This window comes from Oncorhynchus mykiss, chromosome 1, assembly GCF_057628025.1.
Source record: "Oncorhynchus mykiss isolate SJ-2025 chromosome 1, ASM5762802v1, whole genome shotgun sequence".
Lineage (NCBI taxonomy): Eukaryota > Metazoa > Chordata > Actinopteri > Salmoniformes > Salmonidae > Oncorhynchus > Oncorhynchus mykiss.
In genome coordinates this window covers 18,182,115-18,198,882 of record NC_143022.1, presented here as the reverse complement: position 1 = coordinate 18,198,882, position 16,768 = coordinate 18,182,115, and the positions used below count along the sequence as shown (strand labels likewise).

The window sequence follows — 16,768 nt, the reverse complement described above, 5'->3', positions numbered from 1 at the left end:
CCCAGATCATTGTTCCTCATCCACCAAACTTTACAGTTGGCACAATGCATTTGGGCAGGTAGCGTTCTCCTGGCATCCGCCAAACCCAGATTTGTCCGTTGGACTGCCAGATGGTGAAGCGTGATACATCACTCCAGAGAACTCAAGAGTCCAATGGTGGCGAGCATTACGCCACTCCAGCCGGCAATTGGCATTGCGCATGGTGATCTTAGGCTTGTGTGCTCGGCCATGGAAACCCCTTTCATGAAGCTCCCGACGAACAGTTCTTGTGCTGACTTTGCTTCCAGAGGCAGTTTGGAACTCGGTAGTGAGTGTTGCAACCGAGGACAGACGATTTTTACTTGCTTCAGCACTCGGCAGTCCTGTGAGCTTAAGTGGCCTACCACTTCGCGACTGAGCCGTTGTTGCTCTTAGACGTTTCCACTTCACAATAACAGCACTTAGTTGACTGCGGAATCTCTAGAAGTGCAGAAATTTGATAAACTGACTTGTTGGAAAGGTGGCATCCTATGATGATGCCATGTTGAAAGTCATTGAGCTCTTCAGTACGTGACATTCTACTGCCAATGTTTCTCTATGGACATTGCATGGCTGTGTGCTCGATTTTATACACGTGTCAGCAACGGGTGTGACTAAAATAGTAGAATCCATTAATTTGATGGGGTGTCCACATACCTTTGGACATTAAGTGTATGTACGTTAGTGATGTGCGGGTTGACTCATATCCCACAGTCCCTGTGGTTATATCCACACAGGTTGATTAAAGAGAAAACAATACCTTAAAAAATCCATAAATGTATCATTCTTGTGCAATTCATATCTATAGGCTACATTGAGGTCTGTACACAGACTGTAGGTCTAAAGCTGCTCACAGAGCCATAATATTAACTCCTGCAGAATTTAGCATTTCTTGATGCCAGGTTACACCAAATGCAGGCAAAATGTTTTATCCGGGAACAGTGTGAAGAAATATGATTTCTTTCTTTCAGCATCTTGAAAGAATGCTGATAGTATTTCAACCACATAAAATATGTATCCAAGCTGAACTAAAATCTTATGAAAAACATGTTGGGTGGTTTTCACAGCTTACAAACAGTCGAACAGATTTTATTTTGAAAATATGATATATTTTTTTCCCATTTTCTCCCCAGTCCCGCAGTCTTTGACTGTAGCCGAATAGCGCATTTGCTATATTTGGGGGTTAGGTTCAGGTGCGGGCATCAGATTTTCTCTTCATCACGTACACTGAGTGTATAAAACATCACAAACAACTTATTTCCATGACAGATTGACCAGATAAATCAAGTTGAAAGCTATGATCCCTTATTGATGTCACTTGTTAAATCCACTTCAATCAGTGTAGATGAACAGTAAGACAGGTTTTAAGCCTTTAGACAATTGAGTCGTGGATTGTGTATGTGCCATTAAGAGGGTGAATGGGCAAGACAAAAGATTTAAGTGCTTTTGAACAGGGTATGGTAGTATGTGCCAGGCACACTGGTTTGAGAATGGTCCACCACCTAAAGGACATCAAGCCAACTGGACACAACTGTGAGAAGCATTGGAGTCAACATTGGCCAGCATCCCTGTAAAATGCTTTCCACACCTTGTAGAGTCCATGCCCTGACAAATTGAGGCTCTGAGGGCAAAAGGGGGTGCAACTCAATATTAGGAAGATGTTCCTCCTAATGTTCTGTACACTCAGTGTATAGTCGGGTGGTTGCAGAAGGGTTAGCATCCATTGTGGGTGGGTGCGGGTGAACAGCTGACCTGTGCACCACTAATGTACGCCTACATTCATACAGGGTTATTATCATCATGAGTCACAGGCCTTCTGATGTCCATTGTCTACTAGCTAACTGTACTAGTTCCAGTTAATTAGTATGGGGACAAAATAATTGCAATCTATATCTATAATCTATATCTATAATATTTTACAGTCTACAACGTTTTAAACTATGAGCAAAGAAATAGGCTAGTAGTTATTGGATTGGCATTAACTCTATGGTTATAATTTTAAAATGGAAAGACAGAAAATGTTTATTAGTCACAAGCTTGAAGGCTTTATCTTGGAGAGAGCCATTTGTCTTTATCTCAGGGGTCTTTATCTGTGGCATATCTTGGCAGAGGAAAACCTTCAACTGGAGACCATTAACCATCTCTCCCCCTCATTCACACACACATCAATACCCTATTCTCTCTCATAGTAGTTGCCCACAATGGTTTGGAATTGTGGCTTATAGGGACAACTAATACTTAGGAGTAATGCTATAGCCATGGATTTGGGTATAGGGTAACTTCAACATTCATTAAAGTATCTCTCATTATCGAGGTCTCTACAAACTAAAAGAAATGCCAGCAAAGTCGGAAAAAGAAAGCCCATTGGCTTGAAACTTCTGTTAATGGAATCTTTCACGTCCTAAAAGTGCTGTTAAAAACAAAATACATTCACCACAGGCAGAAAAAGGCAAACAAGCGTTTTTTATGACTGAGCGCCAAACTTGGAGAACAAAATTCTGTTAAAGTGCTACATAACTTTGATATCCAGGGTCATATTCTTCAAGAAAGAGATGTGGCACATTGGTCTCATAACATTTATGGGACACTAAACCAGTGCTTAGGGAGTTTGGTATTGAAAAACACTTTTTTTTGCCTGATACAAATATTTCAGAGGTAGAGAAACCATCTCCTCATAATTTCCACCAACCCATTGTCAAATAACTACCATGCATTTTACATTTTCAATTGAAGCTAGCTTTTCATGCAAATTAAAGTGAGAATGTTTTTTTCCAGAGCTTCATGTTTTAACTGAAACTAACAGCGATTATGTTCCATTCTGATTCATTTCAAAACAGCCACAAGACATGCAAGACTACAGTAATAAAACTCATAGAACAGCATCATAAATCAGTCACCATCTCACGTGATATTTAACTCCATGAATTATAGCGTCATGTTAATCAGGGCTGCATTATTGCTGATTCAGCAGCTGTGTGATTGCGGTTGTGCTTTAGGGGGCTAGAGAAAGGGTTACACCAGCTTTGTTATATGCATGCTTGATTGTTTATGTTGACTTTTTATTTTTATAGCTGGTTAGTTATACAAGAACATAAACCTGCCATGCAAATTGTGTTTTGTCATTTTAGAGGTAAGCTAGCATGAGCGTAGCAAAATACCTTTTCATTATGTATGTAGACCCATTCAAAACAAATCCAATAGTTATTGTTCTTTCATACATTCAAGTACAGTATACTTAACAAAACATTTATTCTCATGTTATTTTGTATAGGCTAAATTACAACATTATTGTCTCATGTTGCAATTTGCAAATAAACTCCACAAAAGTAAAACATTTAGAAACCCCCAATTGGGACTCTGAAAATAAACTGCCAGACTTCTTGACATTTCTTTAACCAACTAGGTATTATTCCTCATAACACAATCAACTTAAGTCTTCAAATTCCAAGGGCATAAAATGGATGCCAAAAATGGGTGCTTTACATAGCTTATATTACACTGAAGACAATTGGGTACAATCAACGTAGTCGATTGCTCTGGGCACAATAAAACAATAACATTGAACTTCTCAAATTTCGGTTACTGTTGAGTTCTTGTGGACGATAATTACATGTTTCTGACGGTGGCCCAAATTGAAAACTAAACAAAAACTTTAAGGCAAAAATCTGTCTACAAAACCCTGCCCTTTCTGAACTGCACAGAATATTCATAGTTCTCACGTTGTGATTTCACAAATTGGTGGAGGTCAAACACAAATGACTAAGAAATGGCAGTGAGGGAGCAGTAATAGCCATTACAACAGCCATTGTGTAAGGTGACCTCCACTGACTGATAGAGTTGTCATTCTGTGAAAACTACACTCGTTCCTTACATTTGACCTGTCTGTTCCTCTCCTCAGTGCTGGTTCTTGACTCCCTGAGGTTTGCCACCAGCAGGCTTCTTCTCCTGCTGCTGGCCTCTGCCCACTCCTGGCATTCCCACTCCTGGCATGCCCCGACCACGGCCTCCAAAAACACCTAAACATAGAGCATGCATATACAGCATGACACAAACCATTTCAACAAGGAAACACTTAGAAAATGATACTGTCATATAGGCCCCAATTGCTTCACCCTACAAGCACCCCAAACAAATTTTCTCCATTTGCCACTCCAGAGAGGGGTTCCATCTTACCTCTGCCTGCTCCTCCCCCTCGACCCTTGCCCTGCTGTTTGTTCTGCTGCATGCCTCCTCGCCCACGGCCCTTGGACACCACCTCTTCCTTCACCATGTCAATGATCTCATCAGGGATACGCAGGTACTTTATGGTGCTTCCTCTGATGTAACACTCAGGCATCCTCCAAAATGTATCTCCATCCTAAACGATGGGAGCGAATGGGATAAGGGGAGAGTTTCAGCATTAACTTAGTCTCAGTAGAACTCCTACAAACTGAATCTTTTAACTGTCAATAGTGCCATCTTGTGGTGGTTATACATGGTCATTTTTCTGATCGTTGATTCGGAAGTAAGACTTGGCCATGTAGCAAGCCTCTTTTAGAATCAGAGAGTAAAATACGTACACACTCAAGTCTAACATGTAGGCGCAGCATTCCCATTGTAGCGCAACAGTCCCATTACAAGTCAAAATGTTGAACAAACTTAATTTCAACTTACTTTACCTGTTGTTCCTATGTCAAAAGGTAATCTGATATAAAATATCCACAAGGAAGTGTTATCAACCCAATCTGCAGTTTGCTGGTCTGTATTTACGGTTTTTACTTCCAATACTGATGCAATTTGCACAATATAGCCATACCTAACCGAATGGCAAACACTTCCTGCCGGTTGCGAGGAAAAGTGCTTCGGTCGACTACGTTCGGCTATTGTTTACATATTGTGCTTTGCGTGTAATGCATCAAAGAGATAGAAAACACACAGTGACAGAACATACCGGCGCCGCAAAAAAAGAAATCTGGTCTCCACCTGCTGCCAAAAGGACCAACAGCATGTTCAACCAGTAAAATAAGTGTAAATATAATTTTATTCAACATTCTGTCTTGTAGAGACTATTGCATATTTTTTAGGGCGACTTCCGACAGACTGATAATCGATGGAGTAACCATGGTAACAGTCTGATGTTTAGGCAACAATCTAGCCTATTCATTTGTGGTTGTCACTCACAAGCAACCAGTGGTGCTCAAAAGTCATACTTGAGTAGAAGTAAAGCTACCTTAAAAGAAAATGACTAAAGTAAAAGTCTCCCAATAAAACACCCACTGAGTAAAAGTCTAAAAGTATTTGGTTTGAAATATACTTAAGTATCAAAAGTAAATGGAATTGCTAAAATGTACTTAAGTATCAAAAGTAAAAGTATTAAAATGTCAAATTCCTTATATTATGCAAACCTGACAGCACAATTTTCTATTTTTTTAATTTACAGATAGCTAAGGGCACACTACAACACTCTGACATTAATTTACAAATAAATAATTTGTGTTTAGTGAATCCGCCAGATCAGAGGCAGTAGGGATGACCAGGGATGTTCTCGAGGTGTGTGAATTGGACCATTTTCCTGTCAAAATGTAACATGTATTTTTGGGTGTCAGGGAAAATTAATGGAGTAGAAAGTACATTATTTTCTTCAGGAATGTAGTGAAGTAAAAGTTGTCAAAAACATAAAAAGTAAAGTGTAGATACTAAAAAAAACTACTTAAGTAGTACTTTAAAGTATTTTTACACCAATGCAAGCAACCATGTACATATTTCAGATCAGTGGTCACAACTCTTGAGTCTCGACAAGTACTCAGACAAACCCTTTACCCTTGAGGTGCAGATGACTTCTCGTAAATTTATATTCATCCAGTTGTCACAACTGACCAAGTGTCCGTTATACGTCTCTCCATTCTTCAACTCCACCAGCTGAGAAGTATAGGGAAGAAGAATTGGGGTTAGAAATCAAAGCTGTGTGGGTTATGTTTGCACCACAAAAACTAAGGACCAAATCGATATGAACAAACAGAGACATTTGAACTCACATGACTCAAAACTATTCGGAGTAAAATACCACTAGGCAAAAATTGACTAATTTAATCCGTCCTTACCATAGGGTGGTTCTGTGCAGTCTTCAGCAAAGATAGAGGTAGCTGTGAATTTCAAATATAGAGTTAAAAAGTCATAAACTGGGTGGTTTGAGCCCTGAGATCTGATTGGCTGAAAGCCATGTTATATCAGACCGTATACCACGTGTATGACAAAACATTTAGTTGTACTGCTCTAATTAAGATGGTAACCAGTTTATAATAGCAATATGGCACCTCGGGGGTTTGAGGTATATGTCCAGGCACTCCACGATGCGTCGTGTTAAGACCAGCCCTTAGTCGTGGTATATTGGACATATACCACACCCCCTCGTGCCTTATTGCTTAATTATACCAGTACATGTTCAGAACACATGTAAAGTTAGCCATGCACATTTTTACCAACTGACGTTAGCTGGTTTATAATAACCAGTTAGCTAGCACGATAGGTCACATTTGACTTGAAATGCAAACCGTGTTTAAATACAAAATTCCAATCTGTTTATTCTTATAGTAGCTATTTTATATTTTGTGTTAGCTATTAGCGTTAATACAATTAATTAGCAATTTAACTACGTCCACGTTACATTAGCACATAGCTAACGTTAGCTGCATGGTAAACAACAGCCGCGCGTTTGTGCTCGACCCATTCTACGGTCCCACACAAGCAAATAACAGTCGTCATATTACTGTAACTCTATAAAATATATACTTACCATTATAACAGATTATATTACAAACTATCCGGTCAACTGAACTGAATATTTTGGGCATTAATTCTTTACTAACGCTAATGTTTAACGTGCGGAAGTTTAACGGAAGTTGTCGACACAAGTGTACCATAAGTCAATACGTCAGACTTTGGGAGAAAAACGAGACGCGAAAAGCAGCTCGAGAAATAGATGACTGCTTTGGAAGGACAGCAAAATCGGAGACAGGAAAGCTGCGTTCCTTGTTAAATGTAGAATAACAATCGAAAACATTCTCTACAGATACGAAGAATATGGACAATAGTAAGCGGAATGTTGTTGTAACAGGTTAGTGGGTTTTCCTCTACTTGCTCGACTGTACGTAGTTTCTAGTTGGGTCTTTTCAGTCAAGCTCGACACATTAATAATGTGTTTCTTGTATTCGAAAATAAACAGGCCCATGAATAACTGAACATACTAGACATAATTGCACTATTGTTTAACGTTAACGTTAGGAACGTGTCAATGTATACCCTGACCAACTGTATGTTGCAGAATAATATGAAAGTTGTAATATTTCAGACCTCCAGACATGCAGTATTGAGGCTATTTGGCCCATTTTGCATGTGTTTTACTAAATCAAATTCTAGTTTCTAAAAACATGTTTTACATACTGTTGCAGTCTTAAAACAACATTTTGAAACTATGAAACTAGTAAAGCTTTATAGGCATACTGTATTTCTTCTGTCTCCCAGACACAAAGGCCAGTTGAAGACGGGATAGCCCGATAAAATATATGTAGATTGCCTGGGAACAGAGGGCTTCACAAAAGAGAATTGGCCAGCTGCCGACCCTCGCTTGCTCCTTTCACCTCCCTGTCAGACAGATCCCTTGGTCTCCAAGGGAACAACAGACCAGCCCATTAATCCCATAGGGATTCCGAGTGGTGTCTCAACGTTACTGCAGCCACAATCACACATACACTCAGGTGGTGGAAAAAGTACCCAATTGTCATACTTGATTCAAAGTATAGAAACCTTAATAGAAAGTTACTCAAGTAAAAGTGAAAGTCAGCCAGTAAAAGTCTAAAAGTATTTGGTTTTAAATATACCTAAGTATCACAATTAAATGTAATTGCTAAAATATACTTAAGTATCAAAAGTAAAAGTATAAGTCATTTGAAATTCCTTATATTAAGCGAAGCAGACGGCACCATTTTCTTGTCTTTAATTTACCGATAGCCAGGGGCACACTCCAACACTTGGACATTATTTACAAAATATGCAGAGGCAGTAGGAATAACCAATTGTTCTCTTGATAAGTGTGTGAATTTGACCATTTTCCTGTACCGCTAAGCATTCAAAATGTAACAAGTACTTTTGTTTGTCAGGGAAAATGTATGGAGTAAAAAGTACAATATTTGGGGGGAAATGTAGTAAAGTAAAAGTTGTTAAAAATATAAATAGTAAAGTAAAGATACCCAAAAAAACTACTTAGGAGGTACTTTAAAGTATTTTTACTTCAGTACTTTACACCACTGCATACACTATACTGTGTATACAAAAGTATGTGGACTCCCCTTTAAATTAGTTGATCCGGCTATTTCAGCCACACAATGCAATCTCCACAGACAAACATTGGCTGTAGAATGATGAGCTCAGTGAATTTCAATGTGGCACCGACATAGCTTGCCACCTTTCCAACAAGTCAGTTTGTCAAATTTCTGCCATGCTAGAGCTGCCCCGGTCAACTGTAAGTGCTGTTATTGTGAAGTGGAAACATTGAGGAGCAACAATGGCTCAGCCGCGAAGTGGTAGTCCATTCAAGCTCAAAAAATGGGACCGCTGAAGTGCATAGCGTGCAAAAATCGTCTGTCCTCGGTTGCAACTCTCACTACCGAGTTCCAAACTGCCTCTGGAAGCAACGTCAGCACAAGAACTGTTCGTCAGGAACTTCATGAAATGGGTTTCCATGGCCGAGCAGCCACACAGCAGCCACACACAATGCAAAGCATCGGCTGGAGTGGTGTAAAACTCGCCGCAATTGAACTCTAGAGCAGTGGAAACGCGTTCTCTGGAGTGATAAATCATGCTTTATCATCTGGCAGTCCGACGGACGAATATGGGTTTGGCGGATGCCAGGAGAATGCTACCTGCTCCAATGCATAGTGCCAACTGTAAAGTTTGGTGGAGGAGGAAGTCTGGAGCTGTGATTCATGGTTCAGGCTAGGCCTCTTAGTTCCAGCTAAGGGAAGTCTTAATGCTGTAGCATACAATGACATTCTCGACGATTCTGTGCTTCCAACTTTGTGGCAACAGTTTGGGGAAGGCCATTTCCTCTTTCAGCATGACAATACCCCCGTGCACAAAGCAAGGTCCATACAGAAATAGTTTGTTAAGATCAGTATGGAAGAACTTGATTGGCCTGCACAGAGCCCTAACCTCAACCCCATCGAACACCTTTGGGATGAATTGGAACGCCGTCTGCGAGCCAGGCCAACATCAGTGACCTCACTAATGCTCTTGTGGCTGAATGGAAGCAAGTCCCCACAGCAATGTTCTAACATCTAGTGGAAAGCTTTCCTAGAAGATTCAAGACTGTTATAGCAGCAAAGGGGGGACCAACTTCATAATAATGCCACTGTTTTTGGAATGAGATTTTCGACGAGCAGGTGTCCACAAACTTTTGGTCGTGTAGTGTATAAACGCATTATAAAGCTAGCTTTTTATGGGGTTTAGCTTTTTTTTGAGTGGCTCTTCTAGCATAGGTTCTTAGTAGAGTTGTTTTTTCCCCTTCAAGCAAATGTATTGCCAATCAAACCTGGCAAATGTTTGTATAAAATGTTTTTATAAATGTGTATAACACAGATGTAGACCTATAAGTAAGCAACAATCTCAAGTTAATTGAACTTGAGAGAAGCCAACCTGACATTGAACACATTACACACAAAAATCTGCAATTTTTTTTAACAATTTTTAAACGCTGCCATATTTTTTAGGGTTTGAGCCATTTGGAGCGCACACCATTAATGCCAGTTGGGTAGCAGTCCAGGTATGTATATATTGCATATTTTACATAGGCTATATTTAATGGATTAATTATCTATTCTGCCTGAAAACAGTCTCTTTAACTATTATCGTTAAGGATTAATTTATTTTCCTGACAATAACTCAAAACCGCCTATCTTGTTCATGCCTATTTGATAGAACACATCTGTTGTCATGGGATGACAAGTACATCTCACATATGGCTAAATTTGTAGCCATATGTTAGCCATATAGTGTGAGAGAAGCATTATAAGGCTGAAGTGGTGGTGTGGGGCTGTATAGGGATATTGTATAGGGACAATGGTTTTCAGGGTGTCTAGACTGCTTTTAATATCCTTATCAAGTACATTAAAAGCAAACAAAGGGCTGCTTTGTGGCAGGGTCAGGCTGTGGTCAAACAAACCTTAGTCAGTGCTAAAATTCTCTCCTCCAGATTCCAGATATTTCCATCTTTTCCTATTTGTCCTTTCCCAATTTTTATGTTTATGATATCGTCCAATCATATTTATGTTTGTGTTCATTTTTAAATGGACTGAATAGATAAATTAAAGATGACGTCTATTTATTTGAAAAGCAATGAGTGTCGAAATAATGTGAAGACATTTCTATGATCTTTTATGAATATGAATCACCTGTCTTCTTTGTTATAAGGAACTGAAAAAGCTGGGCTTGGGAAAGGACGTAGACCTGCATGTGTATGAGGTGCCTGTCGAGTACCAGGCAGTCCAGAGTTTGGTTCCGTCATTATGGAAGCAGTATCATCCCCAGGTAAGAAAGCAACAAATGGACTATCCTGTCTCCTTTCCTGCTGGTAATATATTCAATATTAAAATTATATGCACCATTTTTGAATTAGTTTGTTTTGTGTCCTTCTCTGCATGGGGAATCAGTTAGTGGTCCATGTTGGAGTCTCGGGTATGGCCACCACCGTTACCTTGGAGAAATGTGGCCGTAACCTTGGCTACAAGGGTCTCGACAACAGCCGCTTCTGTCCCCATTCTCAGTGTTGCATTGAGGGGGGTCCTGACTGCATTGACTCTGTTATTGACATGGAATCGGTCTGCAAGAGAGTGACAGCCTCTGGCCTAGGTGTAGCAGTGTCCGTCTCAAAAGATGCTGGCAGGTAAACATCCTCTTGTTGTGTGCCTTTGTGTTTGCGACATTGATTTTGTTAGCAATGTGCATGCATACCTGTAGTTCAAATAATATTTTAGGTCTACGTTTTCCCAACACTTACTGTAGAACCACCGCTTAGAGCAGTGGTATTCAAACTTTTTACACCAGAATTCCTGGAACCCCATTTTTTCCTCAAGAATTTCTTGCGACCCCATCCCAAATCGAATGACACAACCTTAAAATCTTAAAAATAAACCAATAAATACATTTAGTCAATAAAATAAAAAATGTCTAATTATCTTTCTCAAAAACATTTGTATATTGTCCCATACAATTATTATTTATTTTTTTCACCTTGATCTAACCGGGTAGGCTAGTTGAGAACAAGTTCTCATTTACAACCTGGCCAAGATAAAGCAAAGCAGTGCGACACAAACAACAACACGGAGTTACACATGGAATAAACAAACATACAGTCAATAATACAATAGAAAAAGTATATTTACAATGTGTGCAAATGAGGTAGGACAAGGGAGGTAAGGCAATAAATAGGCCAAAGTGGTGAAATAAATACAATATAGCAATTAAACACTGGAGTGATAGATGCGCAGAAGATTAGTGTGCAAGTAGAGATACTGGGGTGCAAAGGAACAAAATAAAAAATCAAATAAACAACAGTATGGGGATGAGGTAGTTGGATGGGCTATTTACAGATGAGCTATGTACAGGTGCAGTGATCTGTGAGCTGCTCTGACAGCTGGTGCTTAAAGCTAGTGAGGGAGATACGAGTCTCCAGCTTCAGTGATTTTTGCAGTTCGTTACAGTCATTGTCAGCAGAGAACTGGAAGGAAAGGTGGCCGAAGGAGGAATTGGCTTTGGGGGTGACCAGTGAAATATACCTTCTGGAGCGCGTGCTACGGGCGGGTGTTGCTATGGTGACCAGTGAGCTGAGATAAGGCAGGGCGTTACCTAGCAAAGACTTATAGATGACCTGGAGCCAGTGGGTTTGGCGACAAATATGTAGTGAGGGCCAGCCAACGAGAGCATCCAGGTCGCAATGGTGGGTGGTGACAAAACAGATGGCACTGTGATAGACTGTATCCAATTTGCTGAGTAGATAGTTGGAGACTATTTTGCAAATGACATCGCCAAAGTCAAGGATCGGTAGGATAGTCAGTTTTACGATGGTATGTTTGGCAGCATGAGTGAAGGATGCTTTGTTGCAAAATAGGAAGCCGATTCTAGATTTAATTTTGGATTGGAGATGCTTAATGTGAGTCTGGAAGGAGAGTTTACACTCTAACCAAACACCTAGGTATTTGTAGTTGTCCACATATTCTAAATCAGAACTGTCCAGACTACTGATGCTGGACAGGCAGGCAGGTGTGGGCAGCTATCGGTTGAAGCGCATGTATTTAGTTTTACATGCATTTAAGAGCAGTTGGAGGCCATGGATAATCTGTACTACAATAATCTGTACTCTTGATTTTTTGTTCACCAAAAAATACGTTTTATTTTATTTAAGTTTTAGCCACCCCGGCAAGAGTTCCCTGGACCCCAAATTTGAATGCCGCTGGCTTAAAGGGTGTCTCAGGAAGAGTTGGGATATGCAAAAACCACATTTTCAATTCACACATGCATAGGATAAATATAAGCACCCACCAAAGTATTATTATTATTAGAACCATTATCTTCATTCCTGTCTTTCCTGACAGATACCTCTGTGACTTCACCTACTACACCTCTCTGTACCTGAGCCACGGGCGCTCAGCGTTCGTCCACGTGCCTCCCATAGCAAAGCCTTATAGTGGAGAGGACCTGGGTAGAGCCCTTCAAGCCATCATACAAGAGATGCTGAACATGCTAGACAGAGCCGAAGAGAAGATCCACTGCCAGCACGTGCACTAAGTGACATGCTAGACAGAGCCGAAGAGAAGATCCACTGCCAGCACGTGCACTAAGTGACCTGCGAAAGCCAACTGCCTTTACCCCTTACACACAGGAGATATTATGCAGTTAACCACAAATACCCCAATAACGTGCAAATGAGGAAATGGCAACGAAACGGACACTTCCAGTTGACTCATTCCACAGACATTTTTTCACGTTCTTCGTTGATGTTGCCTCAAGCACTTTACCTGGCCCAGTATTTTTTTTTTTTTATCTTAGTGGTTATGGATAGAGGTGAGGTGAGTAAAAGCTGATCCAGGTCTAGTGTTTAGGTGTAACTTGAGCTTTCTCCACATCCGTGTTCTGGGGAATTTAACTGGAATTACTGGAATTGACAGAAGGGAGCCACCTGCTTGCGTTAAGAGTGCTACTCTTTTTTAATCTGTTTTCATGGTTTCCTGGTTTTGGCTCTTTATCCATACTTTCACTGTAATCTCAGAAACAGTGTATGGAAAATTCCTTTTCTACATCAACTCACTGTACAAGTTCCACATTATTTATTGGGGTCTTTCCTTTTTCCTTTCAGTTATTTTAAGGGGAATTTCTGACTTTGGTTGTTACTCATCATCTTGAAGAGTTGTTTTTCTTACCAGCTTTTTCATTGAAGTCTGAGGCATCCACTTGTTGGTACTACTTAAGTCATGCTAGTACTTTCTGTATTTATGTATATTATTTAATGGTGTTAGCTTAAGGTGTTTAGCTAGATTTATATGTTCTGAATGTGCCTGAAACATTTTCTGTAAAGCATTATTTAAAGAGAAATTCACATTGTTTTTGCATATTTCCCCCGTTCATTATCTGAACATTTGTTTGTCGTTTTTTGTATAAAAAATGTTTTAAAAAACAAAATTCAGATAGTTACTTTTAAATGCAAAATGTTGCTCTTTTACATTGATAACGTATTGTTTCTTGAGTCTTTTTATTTATCAGAAGTTGTACATTTGCCTTCTTTTACTAAGGTATCAAGAAATGTGTTTTGACTGGTAGCTCTTTGGTATTGTTTGACAGATACGGCATTAGTTCAATGAACTTCATCAGATCAGTATTGTCACCGGTTTATTTCTCTATTTGGTTAGGTCAGGGTGTGATTTGGGTGGGCATTCTATGTTTTCTATTTCTTTGTTTTTGGCCGAGTGGTTCCCAATCAGAGGCAGCTGTCTATCGTTGTCTCTGATTGGGAATCATACTTAGGCAGCCTTTTTCCCACCTATGTTGTGGGTAATTATTTATTTTCTGTGAGTGTTTGTGTGCGCCACGGTTGCGTCATGTTCGGTTTCTGTTTACCTGTTTTTTTTGTGAAAGTTTCACTTTATTAAAAGATGTGGAATTACATGCATGCTGTGCCTTGGCTCATCTATGACAGGGAGTTTGAAGACCAAGCAGCGTGCGCCAACTTGGAGGACGAGCTGGACCGGGGAGGAGATTATGGTAGGGGACAAGGCCCGGTCACGGAAGCCCGAGAGGCAGCTCCAAAAAAAAATGGGGTGGGGCACACGAGGAGATTGGCGGAGTCAGGGTTAAGACCTGAGCCAACTTCCCGTGCTTACCGTGGGGTGCATGTGACCGATCAGGCACCGTGTGATGCGCACTGTGTCTCCAGTGAGCATTCACAGGCCGGTGCGCTCTGTGCCAGCGCCCGGAATTGGCCCGGGCGGAAGTGGGCATCCAGTCAGGACGGGTTGTGCCAGCTCTATGCTCGAGACCTCCAGTGCGCCTCCATAGCCCAGTGTATCCGGTGCCTGCTCCACGCACCAGGCTTCCAGTGCATCTCCCCAGTCCGGTGAGACCTGTTCCGGTTCCACGTACCAGGCCTTCAGTATGTCTCCGCAGCCTGGTAAGCCCTGTGGCAGCTCCACGCACCAGGCTTCCAGTACGTCTCCCCAGTCCGGTGAGACCTGTTCCGGCTCCACGTACGAAGCCTCTAGTGATGATCCATGGCCCGGAGCCTGTAGTGATGATCCATGGCACGAAGCCTCTAGTGATGATCCATGGCCCGGAGCCTGTAGTGTTGATACATGGCCCTAGAGCCTGTAGTGATGATCCATGGCCTGTAGCCTCCAGTGATAATCCATGGCTCGGAGCCTCCAGTGATGATCCATGGCACGAAGCCTCCAGTGACGATCCATAGTCCGGAGCCTCCAGCGACGGTCCCCAGTCCGGAGCCTCCAGCGACGGTCCCCAGTCCGGAGCCTCCAGCGACGGTCCCCAGTCCGGTTCCACGGAAGGGGAGGGATCAGCGTGCGGAGCGGGGGCTACGTCCCGAACCGGAGCCCCCACCCGGGCCCTCCACTATAGAGTCAGGTTTTGCAGCCGGAGTCCGCACCTTTTGGGGGGGGGGGGGGGGGTACTACTATCACGCCATGACCTTAGAGCCGTTTTATTTCTCTACTTGGTTAGGTCGGGGTGTGATTTGGGTGGGCATTCTGTGTTTTCTATTTCTTTGTTTTTGGCAGATTGTGGTTCCCAATCAGAGGCAGCTGTCTATCATTGTCTCTGATTGGGAATCATACTTAGGCAGCCTTTTTCCCACCTATGGTTGTGTGTAATTATTTATTTTCTGTGAGTGTTTGTGTGCGCCACGGTTGCGTCATGTTCGGTTTCTGTTTACCTGTTTTTTTTTGTGAAAGTTTCACTTTATTAAAAGATGTGGAATTAGATAGATGCGCCTTGGCTCATCTATGACAGTTTGAAGACAGTGAATGTGACAAGTATGCTTATCACAGTGAAATGCCTTTTACTGTACTAGTGCACAGGATGTAGGCAGCTAGTTGAGAATTGGACCCTGTACTTGCATTTCTATAGCACTTTCATTTTTACTTTATCAAATTATTTTGGATGTTTCAACTTTATGAACATCGTGAGTAGGTTTAATTTTGCTCATTTTTTGTCATAAATAACACAGTATTTGTTTTCTGTTATCTCCCATTATTGGTTATTCCAGTGTTGTGTATATGCAGGACCAGTCAAACGTTTGGACACGCCTACTCATTCCATGGTTTTTCTTTATTTTTTACTATTTTCTACATTGTAGAATAATAGTGAAGACGTCAAAACTATGAAATAACACATATGGAATCGTGTAGTAACTAAAAAAAAAAGTTAAACAAATCAAAATATATTTTATATTTCAGATTCTTCAAAGTAGCCACCCCTTGCCTTGATGACAGCTTTGCACAGTTGTCATTCTCTCACCCAGCTACATGAAGTCGTCACCTGGAATGGATTTAAATTTACAGGTGTGTCTTGTTAAAAGTTAATTTGTGGAATTTTTTTCCTTAGTGCGTTTGAGTCAATCAGTTATGTTGTGACAAGGTAGGGGTAGTATCCAGAAGATAGCCCTATTTGGTCCATATTAAGGAAAGAACAGCTCAAATAAGCAACGAGAATTACATTAGACATTCTGTCATTAGTCAGTCAATCCGGAAAATTTCAAGATCTTTGAAAATTCTTCAAGTGCAGATGCGAAAACCATCAAGCGCTATGATGAAACTGGCTCTCTTGAGGACCGCTACAGGAAAGGAAGACCCAGAGTTACCTCTGCTGCAGAGGATAAGTTCATTAGAGTTACCAGCCTCAGAAATTGCAGTCCAAATAAATGCTTCACAGTTGTGTCAAGTAACAGACACAACTGTTCAGAGGAGACTGTGTGAATCAGGCCTTCATGGTCGAATTGCTGCATGAGACAAGGATATCCCTACCGGCCAAACCCTCCCTAACCCGGACGACGCTAGGCCAATTGTGCATCGCCTCACGGACCTCCCGGTCACGGCCGGTTACGATAGAGCTGGCGCTGCAGTACAGCGCCCTTAACCACTGCGCCACCCGGGAGGCCCAACTAGTGATTATGATTGATTTGTTTTTTATAAGATAAGTTTAATGCTAGCTAGCAATT

At 41.1% G+C, this 16,768-nt stretch overlaps 2 protein-coding genes across 3 annotated transcripts; one reads left to right on the top strand and one right to left on the bottom strand.

Annotated features, from left to right (window-relative positions):
- Positions 1-2,462: 2,462 nt before the first annotated feature.
- LOC110492606 (U6 snRNA-associated Sm-like protein LSm4) lies at positions 2,463-7,109 on the bottom strand. Of its 2 annotated transcripts, none has more exons than XM_021567067.3 (5): positions 6,791-7,109; positions 6,099-6,140; positions 5,818-5,916; positions 4,192-4,375; positions 2,463-4,034 (listed from the first exon to the last, which is right to left on the bottom strand). In XM_021567067.3, the coding sequence occupies exons 1-5, from the start codon at positions 6,791-6,793 to the stop codon at positions 3,913-3,915; spliced, it is 450 nt and encodes a 149-aa protein (XP_021422742.2). In that variant the 5' UTR covers positions 6,794-7,109; the 3' UTR covers positions 2,463-3,912. The 2 variants fall into 2 exon arrangements, with proteins under 2 accessions (XP_021422742.2, XP_036810700.2); XM_036954805.2 differs by having other exon boundaries at positions 5,875-5,916; positions 6,791-6,928.
- On the top strand, positions 6,923-14,208 carry LOC110492528 (pyroglutamyl-peptidase 1). The gene is made up of 5 exons (XM_021566956.3): positions 6,923-7,111; positions 9,762-9,814; positions 10,462-10,578; positions 10,701-10,933; positions 12,642-14,208. The coding sequence occupies exons 1-5, from the start codon at positions 7,078-7,080 to the stop codon at positions 12,832-12,834; spliced, it is 630 nt and encodes a 209-aa protein (XP_021422631.1). The 5' UTR covers positions 6,923-7,077; the 3' UTR covers positions 12,835-14,208.
- Positions 14,209-16,768: the final 2,560 nt, after the last annotated feature.

Excerpts from the sequence above, each read along its gene's own strand:
- LOC110492606 (XM_021567067.3), bottom strand. Across the intron at positions 5,917-6,098 it reads CTGCACAGAACCACCCTATG|CTGGTGGAGTTGAAGAATGG; the intron begins GTAAGGACGGAT and ends TATACTTCTCAG. Across the intron at positions 4,035-4,191 it reads AGGGGGAGGAGCAGGCAGAG|GTGTTTTTGGAGGCCGTGGT; the intron begins GTAAGATGGAAC and ends CTCTATGTTTAG.
- LOC110492528 (XM_021566956.3), top strand. The coding sequence starts at position 7,078 with ATGGACAATAGTAAGCGGAATGTTGTTGTAACAG. Across the intron at positions 9,815-10,461 it reads CCAGTTGGGTAGCAGTCCAG|GAACTGAAAAAGCTGGGCTT; the intron begins GTATGTATATAT and ends CTTTGTTATAAG. Across the intron at positions 10,934-12,641 it reads GTCTCAAAAGATGCTGGCAG|ATACCTCTGTGACTTCACCT; the intron begins GTAAACATCCTC and ends CTTTCCTGACAG.